Source organism: Dicentrarchus labrax, unplaced genomic scaffold (assembly GCF_905237075.1).
Source record: "Dicentrarchus labrax unplaced genomic scaffold, dlabrax2021, whole genome shotgun sequence".
Taxonomy (NCBI): Eukaryota; Metazoa; Chordata; class Actinopteri; family Moronidae; genus Dicentrarchus; species Dicentrarchus labrax.
In genome coordinates, this window is record NW_026136723.1 from 6,246,833 (window position 1) to 6,262,229 (window position 15,397).

Genomic DNA, 15,397 nt, shown 5'->3' on the forward strand with positions numbered 1-15,397 from the left:
CCTGATACATATAAGTTATTATCAGTGCAAATAAGTATCAACTGTAGGTTGTCCAGGTTCAGATCAGCTGTACAGAAGCTGGCACCAAGCCCTATTTTTTGTATCTTAAAAAAAATCCCTGCAAAGACACCACAGAGTCAGTGAGGTTATCTTGCTGTCCAGCCAACTCCACACATCAACTCCATTTTAAAGGCATACTATGCAAGATTTGTACCTTAATATAACAGCTTCGAAGTCATTTTGATGAGAAACAAACTCGTAGTATAGCGAATCATACTGATAGCAACGCTGGGGAGGGACGCCGCTGGCAGAACCAGCAATGAAAGTCTGAAGATGGCTCCCCGCCAAATCTCGCAAGAATCACAAATTGCTTTACGGCGCAACGTGACATACATCAGCGACATAAGAAGCAGCCTCAATGGAAGACGTTACCTGGTCAGTAGACATCTTCGGAGTCTATCTTTGCCTGTTTGATGTCCGACGCTTCCATCCTACTGAGCATGTACCGGTATACAGGGGGGGGGGATCAGGCCGTGAGTGCAGAGACGCAGAGCCGTATATAGAGACGGCTCTGGTGAGTGGTATTTACGACAGTTAACATTAAATACAAGTACTCCGCAGCGACTCTAGGGGTAGCTGTTTGACAACACCAGAAAACTGCATAGTATGCCTTTAAATTATAAAAAAAATCACATGGAGCAACCAGCAAAGTAGAAAAGGCCAAAGCTCGATGAAAGGGTAGACTGGAGCAACCCTGCTCCCTGCCACTGCTGCTAATTTACGCCTGCGGTGGAAGTCCATTATTGTCACTTTTGTTTATTTGGGACACTAATGTGCAGAAATGGCAATTAGAGAGCCACAAAAAGCACTCAGCTGGATGATTCCCCCGCCCCCACCCTCGTCAAAACTAAATTGCCATCTGTGGACCTCTGATCTGATTGAATCGGGGTGTCCTGAAATGCCTCCCTGTGAGCACCGACATATAGTAGGTGTGACTGTTGGATGTTGGTTCAAATTTGGTTTACCTCAAACTCTACATATACATCAGTCCACTGGTTCTCGCTATGGTATGTGATCTGCTTCTAGTTGTACACAGAGGAATCTGAAATATTTTTAATGAAAATAGTAAAACTATGAGATTGGTGAAATGTAATTTAAAATACGTTTTTCGTTTCCTGTAATATTTAGTTTCAATATCAGCCTGCTACGTAGTCACGTTCATGTATGTATACATCCGTTTAGTTACGAGCTAAAATGTGACGGTAAGATAGAACTCTCTTCTTGTTTTTGACACCTTGGATCCAATATTTCCTTTTTCTTTTTCTACTTCAACTACTACTTGTTGCGTCAAAACACAATTTCATACTGTGAATTTCACCACAAATAGAATAATACTATAATAATAATCTGACTCTGTGCAAAGTTTCTGTCTGTAACAAATTGAATCAGATGACGGATTGAAAAAACAAATATGAAAAATATGGACTTGATGTGAAAAGGCCTTAAGAGTGTGATGCCTGGTTTTCCATAACCTTAATCAAGTAAGTGGACCTTGAGATTGCTTTGTCAACTGTTAATTCCAAGGTCATGATTTTGAGCAAGAACTTTTTCTAACCTTAACAATACTGTAATTTCCACGAGCAGACATTGTAGAAAGGGAGATTTTTTTTTTTCAAGTTGGCATTGGATGTAAACCAAAAGAAAAAAGGGAAAAAAAGGAATTGAACTGGGTTTTGTTGCAGGGAATTTAGTCTTAAAAATAATTTGGGAACCAACAGACCTTCCCATGCAGCAACTGTATTAAAAACAGAGGGTACAGTTTATTATTTATAGGGGAATTCGATCAGACTGTTGTTAGACTCTGGGTTTAACAAATGTAGGAAATTACCGACGTGAAATTGGACCCAAAATGGAACCGGGTTTTAGAAGCCAGCAGTCAGGAGATATTCATTTTCCCTCAACATCCGGTGTACCTTTGAGCCAACTGTTTTCCCCCAGTCTGCTTGCACAGTCAATAGACTCAGCCACTGTCTGTGATATAGATAGGAGATTATTGATAAAAAATGTCCCCTTGAGAAGTTTCACTTTGCTCAGTATCTACCGTGTCGGTAACACTTTATAATGAGTACACGCTATTAAGCATTAGTTAAGCATGAATAAATAATGAATTCATCATTTATAACGCACGAATACACATTAGTATGTAAAAATACTATACTATAAATAAAAATGTTTCATTCATCATTGATAAGCACATTAGTTATGGATTAGTAAATACTGAATTCATCATTTATAAAGCATGATTCTGCTGTAAATAGTCATTACTATGTGGTTTATAATCACAGTTATAAATGTTTTACTTTTCATTGTACATTTCTGCATGCACTTGCACATCCACTATTCAGACATGTATTAATGATTAGTGACTGTGTTAGCAGATGTTCTATAAAAACTCACAACAAATTCATTTTCTATTTATTCATGCTTAACTAATGCTTAATAGTGTGTACTCATTATAAAGTGTTACCGTTGTGGTTGCTTATCTCTGCATCCTACTGTGACCTGCAATCATTTATCTTTTCTGTCTATGTATGTACATTACAGCCCATTCTTTGTCTGTTTTCCATCTGTCATATTTGGTCATGCCAAAAAGTCTCTGGGCATCTATCTGTCTGCCTGTGTCCACACTGGAGCTTTAGGAACCTGTTGTATGGATGAACCAGTTCTCGGGCCTTCCCCAGCTGTTGCCTGGATAGTAAATGCTCTCTAGGGTAAAAAGCAGCAAACCGAAGCAGTTTCCTGCAATGCTTTTCAAGCCAGCTGTTCTTCCAGTGCAAAGGAATTATGAAAGCTGTTATACTTTTTGCATTTTCTTTCTGTCTGAGCTTGTCAACCGCAAGTTTTAGAAACAGCGCATAGTTGCAAGCTGAGTTACAAGTGAAAGTCTTAGTGGTTGGTTGGTTTAATTCTTGATCTATCAGAGGCTTTAATTAGAGGTTTTCCTTAGCATTACACTTATGTTTGTACCGTGGTTAGGGCAGGTAAAGGCTCAGTCAGCTGAGGACATGTTAGATAAAGGTGTTACTCCTATTACAATGATCCTTCAGTGTAGATACAGGTTATTTAATGTCTTCCAAGATGATTGGTTTGTGTCTGGATTGACGCAGAACATTTTTATTCATTCCTCTGTGCAGCTATGATTTGCATTTCTAGTCTGTAAAGGTTTGATTGAATGAATGTGTATGCAGACCCTGTTCAAATAAATAAGATTACTACTCATTGATTTACATACAAAATTGACATTAAACAATCAAATGCTGTAGTGAGAAATCCTCCTGACAGATTTATAACATAAGTGTAAGACAGTTTTCACTTTTTGGTTATTGGATGCTTCTTGTGCCCATTGTAACCAGATTTAACATGATGACACATGTATACGGTCTGGATTATAATGGAAGCTGCAGCATTCAAGGAAAAGCCTTGGAGCTAGCCTGAAGAGACTTTCAGTTTCTCAAATTATATTAAACTGCAAGCCTAGTGTAAATGGACTAGAATATTTTAGAATTGTAATAGGATTTTAAAGAAACAGCCTCAATCTTCGTTTAATGGCAAGTCGTATGAGAATGTTGGTATCAGTGTTATTTCTGTGCATCAGTTAGTATAATGTAATGCATTTCAACATCACCTCAAACTACATCCTCCAGAATGACCATACAGTTTAATCAACACCAAAAATTGAAGATTATAACCTTCATATAGACAGGATTTATTGCAGGACTGTTTTGTTTGACCAGTGGCTCTCTTTTTGGTGTCAGGGACCCCCCAGATCAGGATGTGGACCTTTATTTGACAAGATGTAGTTCTATAGTAGCTAAATTGCCTGCACTGTTTCGGGGTTGTCCCGCTGGATACACCAGGCCACACTGCCTTGGGCTGTAGAACAGTTACCAAATGGACCTTTAGGTGAGATTGCTTTGTCAACCAAGTTGTATTGTTGCTCTCTTCTTCCACTACTGGTCTTATTGAGAAGATAAACCCAGAAAAGGTAGAGGCTCAGGTGGTATAGTGGGTTGTTTAATAATTGGTTTCCGGCTCCCCGAGTCCAGCCGAGGTGTCCTTGGGCAAGATAATGGATCCCAATTTGCTCCCAACGTCTGCTTTGGATAGGAAGCACTGTGAAAATGTAAATCATATCCTGAATATGATCAAAACCAGGATTAAAATCAGTTGCAACTATTATGTCCTATCATTTAGTTTTTCTAGTGTACTCCCTATATGCAACCCCAGTGTTGAATGTGTTTTACATGTGTGTGTACAGCATTTGCCTGTATGCATTTCTGATTAACCACAGGGATCATGTGTCCTTGCAATATCTTTAAACTTCACTCTGCTTTGCCTCAGCTCAACTGTCTGATTGCAGATGAACTCACGCGGCTAAGAATCTAAAATTTGGGGCTTTTAATTTGCTCTGTATCTGATAGAGAAAAGCACAACAATCAAACTTTGTGAATAAAAAGGCTGCAATCAACACCCTAGGTCTGACATTTCTGAAACCTGTTGAGAGGTTGTGTAAACTGGTTTTCCACGTCTGACCACTAGATGTCACCCTACACAGAGGCAAAATGTCAAAAGGGCCATAACATCTGAACAGTCTGTCTGCTCCATTTGAAAAACTGTCAGCACACTAATAGCTGCATCCTTGAATGCCACCTGATATGAAAACAGAGGCATCAGAAACCTCTTTCAACCAGTTTTTATCAAGCTGAAGAGGCTGATTGCATCTAATTAGTGGCACTTTTTCCTCTTCACACACATATTTTAGTTGTCAGAATAGCACAGCAGGGATAGACAACCTGTGAAAATACCTATAATACAAAACTGCTCATTTTAAGATTTTAGATTGAAGTGCTGTTATTGTCAGCTATTATATAAGTAATACACTCAGTGATCGATGGTTTCTTGGCTCTGTGTTCTGCTAGGTAGGTACCCAGATGTCTGAGGAGGCTCTGAGGATGACGGCTTGGCCCTGAACCCCACCAGTATGTCAGGTAAGATGTCTGGCCCGATTACCCGAACACACACTCACAGCCTCATACCCCCAGCTTTATTCCAAACAAAATTTATAGGGTGCAACTATACTTATACTATAATATAGATAGCCAATATTCAATACCCAATATTCACTTCATCTAAATTTGACCTTTCATCCCAAAAAAGAGTATTCCATGTTTCCCTTGAATTATATTCTTGTCAGCGACAGCATGTAGAATATCATGGGACATTTGGTGTTCTTTTAGTTTTCAAACTTAAGTCCGGGAATATAAATGCAGTTAAAATCAGTTGAGAGCCTCTACACATGATCAGTGGCAGAGTCACTTTTCGACGATGTGAGTCGTCTTTTTATGGAGACCAACAAGAGGCCTAACCTTGCGGCAGTGCAACCGTAAGCAGGAAGTACGCGAGGGTCCGCTACTGTCTGTAAATTTTGTAATCAGAGGGTGTACGCTTAGGCTCTGTATTTACCACCAATTTGTTGTGAGTGCATGGACTCTATAACTTGTACATGGCCGTGGTGTCCACGTTTGGGAGTATATTCGAGCCTTCAGGTTTGATTGTACACCTCAACTCTATGCTCAAAATTCAGTCAGGTTTCAGCTTTGACATTTAGACCTTTGTGTTGTTTCGTCAACTGCTGTTTCCAAGGTCTACAATAAACTGCCTCTTTAGAGCCAACATGAATAAGTCCTAGAGGTGCTTATAATCGAGGAACTTTTAAGCTCAGCTCTGACCTTGTTTGTCAGTGACCTGTCTACCAATGAGATGGCAGTCATTTTTAGATTTCCTTCAACTGTAGAACCTTAAAGAATGTCAGCAGTCATAGCACTACTGGATTTGTTGTTGGCAGACGTTAAACAACAATGCTTTCTTGCTACTTGAGGCACATTGATGGCAAAAACCTCTCTAAAAGGTGAATGTGCGATTGTTTTCACATGGCCGTTTCCTTTATATGTTGGTTCATAGTAGGGCAGCATCTGTCGATTAGGGCTGGGTAAAAATATCGATTCATCAATACATTGCAATATATTTTTTCCCAATTCAATATCAATTCATTAAATCCTCTGAATCGATTCAAGCCCCCGGCCAGTGGGGGCGCGGTGAGCAACACCTTTGTGTGATTTGCATTGTACGGACGGAGGCCGCACTCGACCACACAACAACAACATGGCAACTGAAGCAGGTAGCAGCAGTGTTAAACCAGCGCATTCAACTTTAAAAGCAGACGTTTGGAGTCATTTTGGATTCCAGTGTAAACCCAGAACACAGGAAATAGACAAAAGTAAGGTAGTGTGTAAGCTGACCTAAACTAAACTGCCGCCAAACTCTGCCCACACACAGAAGATAACGGAGTCTGTGGCCCTCTTCATATGTAAGTACCTACAACCGTACAATATCGTGGAAAACGGGGGTTGTGTAATTCTACTTATTACTGAATCGATATCGAAGCATTTAAATCAATATCGAATCAAATCAATATCGAATCGAATTGTGACCTAAAGAATCAAAATCGAATCGAATCGTGAGGTTCTTAACAATACCCAGCCCTACTGTCGATCATTTTCTCGATTAATCGATTAGTTGTTTGGCCCATAAAAAATCAAGATATTCAGTTTACTGAACCAGAAAAAATACATTTGAGAGGCTTAAAATACAACAACAACATTTGAAACAATTAATCTGTTATCAAAATAGTTGTCATTGTCATTTAATAGTTGACAATCAACTAATTGTTGCAGCTCTAGTTCGCAGAACATAACTCCAGCTTTACATGGCGCACAGCTTGTACCACTGATCATGTGTAGAGGGCTATAGAGAAATACCATTAGCATTCTGATTTGTCTGGTTAGTGATAAGTTGTCACCACCAGAGGACCCCGTTTACTGTAAAATGCAGTGAACACTGTCGTCTGGCAGAAAGCAACAACAACTTTTATGATGTGAGGGAACATAAAATCCAGATGAAAACCAGTTTAAATTAACACTTTTGAAAAGATTTTAGCCAAAATTGCAAAAAATGTAAATATGTATATATAATCAAGTCTACTGAACAGACATGAAATGCTTTATTCTTTAATTTAATTATTTTAAAGTTACAATTTCTGTTTGAAATAAAAAAAAGCCACTGTACACCTTCTTTTCCACATCCTTAGCCATTTACTACCATTCATTCAATGAACAGACACGCTCACACATATCTTCACATGAGGAAACAAACTTGATTCCCTCACTCACTGCATCAACACATTGTGACAAAGTGATGTTTCTCATGCTGTTGTTTTATCCTGCTGTTATTAGCATCTGACTGTTGATTCCTTTGATCTGATGTGAAAAACAGAGCAGCATCAGTCTGCCTCTCTCACCTGTTTCACTGAGCAAGTGGCGTTTTTTTTTTTAAAGTGCCTCTTCCCCTCTATCTTAGAGCCAGCAGAAAAATGCTCCCCCCGCTGGAAAGATGAGGCCATTCAAAATGGTAATATTTATCCTCCCTCTCAGCACTGCTTTTCCTACTCTCTATCAGTCTGGGTGAGCTTTGGAGCACTTGTGATGAATGTAGAGCTTTGCACTGAAAATGGAGGAGCTGCTTCAGATTTTAACCTTCTTCATTTTGCTTTAATGTTGTGAAAGGCCTTGAATGTGATTGATTCTGTTCAGATCTGATAACTTGGGTTGGAGAAATTAAGGGAGAAAGAAATATTTTTCCTTTTCTTGAAAAATCCTTCCTGGTGAATGTTTTACTGAAATCTAATTTAAATACTCTTTTTGTGGAGCTATATGGCAGAATCATGTCATCTTTTAATTTCTTTGTATTCATTTTACCTAAGCTAGATTTACCTTAACTAATCAAGCTGTGGTTAAGCTAATTTGGTTGTGCAGGTTGGTAAAATAATATAAAGACCTGCAAATAAAGTCAAAATACTAAAATGTCATATTTGTTGAAACATTCACTATATCCTAACAGTTGTCCCTGAGTCAGATAATCTGCTGGCTCCTCCTAGTGCTCCTAATAGCATTTGCAAGAATCCACCGGGCCTTAAAGAAAACAACTAATCAGAGGCAAGAAACATCTCAAGTCTCATTCCCAGGGCATCAAATAGAGATGCTTTGGGACTCAATCAACTATCATCAACTATCTTAAAGCTTCCAACCCAAAGCATTTTTCTATCTTTCTTTCCTCTGATTGATTGTTTTCTTTCAGGCCCAGGGGATTTTTTAAAAATGCTATTAGGAGCGCTAGAGTGAGCCAGATGATTCTGATTTTTTTCACAGATTATTTGTCACATATACACTGTCAGGACACACTGAAAGTTTTAGCAAATATGACCAAAAGTTATTTTTCTAGAAGTTAGGTACTGCAGCTTTACTTCCAATTTTAAAGCACTGTCCAAAACAAATCTCCACTATAGTTATTATTTAATAAGTTGTATATGAATAGACTTAAAATAGATAATAGAAAATAGATAGTAAAATTAAGGACTTTTGTATTATTAGAAATAAAAACATTAGCACCTTACTAACTAAAGTAAGTCAAAGCCTGAAACAAATCGTGTGTGGAACTTTATTTTATGGATCTGTAAGTTCCTAATGCACTTTTTCCTGGAAAGGACTGTATGTAATTTGGCACTAATTATACATAAAACAGAAATTAGTTGGTTCACTTTGAATGAATTAATTTCAATTAAATACCAATATAGAGTAGGAGTCAGTGCAAAACAGTCAGCTCAACGTGCAAAAATGTCAAATCTGCCTACAGGCAAGCACACAGTTCAACACTTATGAAGAATAAAGTCCAACAATGAATGAATAATGAATTAAAATGTAATTACGGTTGTTCTCTAGAAATACAAAAGACTAAAGTAACTTCATAACAGTCTCAGAACTGTATCTGGTTTCTTTATAACTAGTAAGAATTCCATTTCATTTAATGTTTATTTGATAGGGACAGATACCTTTTACATAAAAAATTGCTTTACAGTTATCCAATCCATTTCTAGCTGTAGCTAATTTCTAATGCCCTTTCCTAAAAGGGCCTTTAAAATAACAGACATAAAATTATTAATTATCCACTTATTTGATCACTTAGTTCTTTCCAGGATAGGAAATTATTAGGACATTTTAACAAAATACAGGATTTATAGAATAAAGCTGAAAATTCCCCCAGATTTCTGTTAATGTCATAGTTGTTAACGCAATAATAAGTTAATAATAACTGCAACACGGTTTAGTCTACAGGAACAAGGACAAATTATCTTTTGATATTTTTTTCAATAAAATAATGAGATCACTGACACAATAGCAAAAGAAACATTTGATCAATGGGAAGACAAATAAGTTCTGGTGGAAAAAGCAACACAGAACAGCCTCACATCACTTCCCTTTAATTGCTGACTATTACTAACTCACTCATTTGCTTTGTATGACTCAATTAATCAACTGACTCATCACTAATAGTCCTACAGAGCTCTTTACTGTAGGGCAGTAAGGCCAGTGTCAAACAGAGACATTTGAAATGAAATGCACACACACACACACACAGTCTCTCAGACAAAGCCTCCATTAAGCCTGGCAGCTGTTTTTCACTCTCCATTGATCATTGGTGCATTCAAGGACACTTCATTCAGTGTTGTTACAGCTTCACATGACCTTCCCATAGACGCCTGGGATGCTGTGAATAGAGTAGACTCATTTCTGGTCCTCTCTGATGCCTGTTGATATGAAAAGGTGACCATTTTCAAATGGTCTCAATACAGTTTAAATTGCCTCAATTCACGTGTTACAGTTCACATTTGTTGAGTTTAGAGGGTTCTGAGAGGGTTTTATTTATATATAGCTCGAAGGCACTCTCCAAGTTGATACTATACGTTAGCAGTCAAAAACACTGACTTAAATGTGACTTTGATTAAAATTGCACAGTCCTCCAAAGGGAATAGCATACATAGTAGTAATAATAATAATAGGTAATAGCCACTGGTCTTCAACATCACTGCAGTGAGTCAAACAGTGTGGGCCTAATGTCTTTTACCTGGATATTGAGGAAGTTTCAATATAATAAGTGTTGAGTTTCTCATTGCTGTTTCTGCTAATTACTCTGGGTTCTTCTTTTTATCTGAAACAACACATAGCAACATAGCGAGCCTGTTCACATCTTTAACTAGGAAAGAGCTAACAGACAAAGTAGCAATAAAACAATAGCAATATATTTCAACAATAACACTCAATAGCAAAAGGAAAATTAAAATGTTTTAGCCTCGGTCAGAACCACGGTTAACTTTCTCCTTTCCTGTACTCAGATATGCTATGTGCTATGTTCGGCTATGTTAAAAAGACAACAAAATTCTGAAGATGGTTAAAAGAGAAGAGCTACATAGGCTATATATTCAGTTAATGTTTGCAAAACACTAGCTAACTAGCTTGCTAATCTACGTCAATTGTTAGCTTGCTCATAAACTGGCGTTTAGCTACATAGCAAAACATTAGCTAACGAGCTAGCTAATCTACGTCAATTGTTAGCTTGCTCATAAACTGGCGTTTAGCTACATAGCAAAACATTAGCTAACTAGCTAGCTAATCGCTGTTAATCATTAACTAGCTAGTTAAAAATACTGCAGTAGGAATGTCAGAAATAAAACTATTATAAAGTCAATAAATCACAGAAAATATTAATAATTAGCTGTTTTGAAATTGTCTTAAAAAAAAGAAGTATGTTAGGAGTATGGTCTATAAAGATAAATGAGACACTGTGAATGCCTTATTTAGCACTTTAAACTCCTTTTCTCAGCTTCTCTCTAAATTATATATACATGAAGTTGTGTTACTGTACTGTAAATAAAACATGCTCACAGATGAATAGAGTCCAGAGGGTCAGACAGACTTATTAGGGATGAGCAAGTAGCTAGTAGTATAGAATATTGATAGTTTCACTTAAAAGCAAACCATCCAAATCCATTGGTAATGGAGCGTGCCATGGGTGAATCCTTGAAACACGTCCTCAGTCATGACCTACATGTGTTACATACTGTAACAGGCGATGGAGATGTACTCTGCAACAATACTGTATGACAAAACATGAACTTTAATATTACCTGTGTGCCTTGATGCATACAGTGGTTAAATTCAGCCTTGTAACAGGTCATTAAAAATTGTCTATAATTATCGATATTGACTGAAATGACAGCCAGGTTAAGAAAAAGTCTCAGCAGCTTAGTGTGCAGCAGCACAGGTGGATATGGAGTCAATATGGCTGATGTCTGAGGCTAATGCAGCCAGCTGTACAGTGAATGTACAGCCAAAACAAAGGAGAGTGCACTTGTAGCCTGTTGCGGTTTTGTACATTGAGTTCCAATTCAAGTAAAATGAGCACAAACCACAACACCCTCTGCCAAGAATAAAGAGATGTGCAGCAATAAACCTTTCTTCATTCCCTAGCTGCACCTATAATATAATAAAGTGGGTCTAGTGATGTTAGCATGGCTTGCAAATATATGTTGGTGTTAACTGATGGTGTGATCAGGTCTTTGAATTAGTGACTATTGTTGAAGCACATTGTATCTTTATTGGAATGGACTGCAGTGCATAAATGCGGCTCCCCTGCCTGAATGCTTGCTGTTCAGTGTTTAAGGAGCAGCTGTTATCTGTCTCTAGATGACATCATCTCCACAGTCTGTCTCTCAGCTGTTCAGCTAAAGACCACACTCACTCAGATTCTCATATTCAAATTGAGCTATGTGATGTTAGACCACGGAGGTCGTGCTGTGCTGTCCTTCTTTGCACCGTGCCGTGAATTTATTACTGTTGTGTTCAAACAGAAACAGAGTGGTTTGGTCTGCTTTGTCTTGGTGTTTATGCTGGAATTGAATTGCACACCTCAGGAGAAATCTCGTTCCATAACGCTTGCCTCCAGAAATCTCTGCCGTGATGATTCACTCATTACATCTCTATCTCAGCAGCGGCTGTCTACATACTTCCTAATGAGGTCAGTGAGGGGAACAAAAGCAGCTCTGATGAAGTGTTTCTGACAGTCACCACAGTTACCTGAAAAAGGATAAGTCTGTAGTTATATTAAAAAGTTACCAGCTGCAAATACAAATACTACACAACAAATATTACAGGACATATTCTGTTTCACTGCAAAACTGATATTTTGATATATCATTGACGAAACATCAAGAAAGTATTTCTGCTTACTAAAAAATGGAACTTATTACATTTTCTCCAAGTAAAACAGCAAGCAGCATGTTTTCCGTGTCCTTCATTCAGTGTGTATGTTAGGAGAACATTTCAAAGGTGTGAGCTCAAAGCTTGTAAATACAGGAATTCTGGAAAACTTAAGTAAGTGGAGGTAAACTGAAGGGTTCAAAAATACTGCAATTGTGGCTCCAAATAGGAACTATTAGGAAAAGAGAAGCATGGACCAGGACAACCCCTTTTCCACCAAATTTCAAGAACCGGTTCCATTCAGGATTCAACAACAGTCAACAGTCAACAATAAATAATCTTATTATTAGGAATAAACCTGCCCCCTGTCCATAATAGGGTCGGCCTACGCAAATACGCTTTAACGTTGGTGGTACTTGAAGTGCCTGATATTTTCTGAGGTGGTACTCGGTGTATAAAGTTTGAAAGACACTGATTTAGACCGTATGCTTCCACTGTTTTCAGAGCAAAGATCCAGTAGGCTTTCCTCATTCACAATTACTTTACCGTGTTTTCTACAATCACGTGAGGAATAACCCTCCGTATACGAGATTCGGCTGATCCTTGGGTCTTCTTTCAACCCTATCCCCAGACAGAACCTCAAGTGTCAATCTTTATAAATTCTCACTTTGTACAGTATCTGTACATTGCAACTACTGTATGGTCAATTTCTGGGAATTATTGTGGTTAGGGCAAACTGATTAGGGTTGGGCAACTGGGTTAAGGTTAGGCAAAGATTCTGATTATGGTTGGGCAACTGGGTTAAGGTTAGGCAAAGATTCTGATTATGGTTGTTTTATTTGTTGGAATTGCCACAGTATCAATGAGACCAAGGTTGCCATGTAAGAAGCTTTTACAATACCTTACTCCTCTACAGTGACCTTGAGCCACACTTAAACCTACGTTACCTGACCATGGCTGGCTAAAGCCTTCCATGGGGCGGGCAGGTTTCGCATTGCCTCGTCACTTGTACTTGGACTTGACATGCACAGTCTGAATTGCATTTGTAATGCCCACTTAGGTTAGAGAATGAGGCCAACGGCAAATTACTACAAGTATCCTGTGAATACGGCTAAATTCTTTTGCAAGCACTCAGTGAATGTGTACAGTTCTACCAAGATGAAGGGCAAAGCATCCTTTTGGAGTTTTGTAGGATAAACATTTCAAAATGAATGCAGTTAAAAAGAAGAGCAGTATCTAAAATAGATTACTGCACTTCCTGGGTAATCCTCTCATACTTCAACCTTTGGCGATGGGAGCCTTCTGTTGTTCCCCTGAGCTTACCCTGACCTTTTAAGGGGAAAGGTTCACCAACTAATGTGTCTTCTTCAGGTAACGCAGAGTAGCCGGGGACATCTGGCTCAGAGCATCATGTCAATTGAGGGCCCGGGGTAAAAGAGATTCCTCACATCCAAAAATTGTTCCTGACCGGCTTTGAACCCCCAAAGCCTAAAGTAATCAATCAGGGAGGGAATATATCTGTGCAAAAGCCCGCTGCTGGGCCACTGTGGTGAGGTGCCGTGGACAGAGAAACTATGTTCCTGTCTGCAAGGAAAGGTTACTGTAAAGTAGAGCCACGAGGGAAAAAGGTTGTTATCTCAAACAGAAAGGCCTTTTTGTTTACCTCAGCTGCTGAGACGAGATGTTAGCACTCCGTGGAGTACTTCTACTGACTCAGCATAACTTCACACAGGAAGTGTGAAGTATTCTTCCAGAAGTATTCCAACAGGTTTTTATTAGAGAAAGGTTAAAGAGAAAAAAATGCTACTGATAGAAAAGATAATTGGGGTAAGTAGAGAAACATTTCAATTGTCTAAAATCATTGTTGATTATTTAGAAACGACTAAAATGTATGTTTTTATGTACTAATAGTGATGCATTGTGGTTACAAAGTCCTTGAAAAAACCTGAAAATTATAAATATGGTAGTCTTATACACTGTAAAACTAACAAAATTTGTAAGTTAAAGAACATTCTTTACATGCTTTTGTAATTTTATGTGACACTGACTTATTTTTGTAATTCTTATTTGTGAAGTGAAAACAAAATACCTAGTAATAAGTACTTAATCAGGAATGTTTCTGTAACTTACAAAACTAAATTAGTGTCACTGAAAGTTACTAGTAAAAGCGGCTTCATCAAGAATCTTAATAAACTTAAGATTTTCGATTTTATCTGTAATCTGTTAGTTAGTGCGTTAAAATAACTTATCACATTAGTGTATTCATGTTAAATGTTCAGTCTTTCCCATAATATTAAAAGAAATGCAACGTTATCTGCAAATGTATTTAATGTTAGCTGTGAACCAGCTTTCAGAGGAAAATATTAAATCATTAAAATCCATCAATCAGATAAGTGTAGTTATACATTTTTAAATGTTTTAATTAATAATTCCTCGTCAAATACCTTAATTTTTAAGAAAATAAATGTTTTAATATAAGTAATGAATATATGTGTATATGTAATTATATTTCTATATATATGTACTGGAAGAGCAAACATTCATTAATCATAAGAGTTTTTTTTAACTGCACATGCTAACCCTAACTATAGATTTATAGTTGACTGAAAAAGATTTAGAAAGAAATTCTACAATTGCTTTAATTGTGATAAATAAAAAAAAAAGATAGGCTATGTCACAAGCTCAGGTAGAGATCATTAAAAAAATAAAACCTCACAGGGCGTTAATACGGCACGCTCAGACAACAGATTGTTTCGGTATCGTCAGGTGTTAAACTGTCTGATGGACGCTTAACCGTTTGTCGAGAGTCTTTGAAGAAACTCCAAACAAGATTAGTCGAGGCGAGGACATCACCTCATCAAAAAGTTAAACTGGTATCAAGCCCTCTTTGCAAGCAGATTGTCCTCGCAGGGCGTGCCTCTGAGCAGCTGCTGCATGTTGATCACATCTACTTGTCACACACTCACACTTATTACATTAATGGAGTCGGTAATCCCCCTGTAAACCTTTTGAATTTGGCCAGATTATATCAATTAAACATTGATCATTCATTCTCCAGATTGTACATTTTTGTTCAAAGATACAATACATGTGTGTCTGTGTTCATTTGTGATATTTAAAATACAGTTACTGCTGGTGGGAACAGGGATTCCAGATCTGATTGCTTATTCAAAAAAAGTAGAAGAAAT

At 37.8% G+C, this 15,397-nt stretch overlaps 1 protein-coding gene across 8 annotated transcripts in view; it reads left to right on the top strand.

Moving 5' to 3' along the window:
• The window catches only part of thrb (thyroid hormone receptor beta), a 125,903-nt gene that overhangs the window by 86,717 nt on the left and 23,789 nt on the right, over positions 1 to 15,397 (top strand). For all 8 annotated transcript variants that reach the window (XM_051390860.1, XM_051390856.1, XM_051390859.1 and 5 more), the window contains 2 exons: positions 4,980 to 5,048; positions 7,477 to 7,527. In XM_051390860.1, coding sequence (XP_051246820.1) covers positions 5,042 to 5,048; positions 7,477 to 7,527 — 58 coding nt within the window. In that variant the 5' untranslated portion in view covers positions 4,980 to 5,041. The remainder of the gene's footprint in view (positions 1 to 4,979; positions 5,049 to 7,476; positions 7,528 to 15,397) is intronic.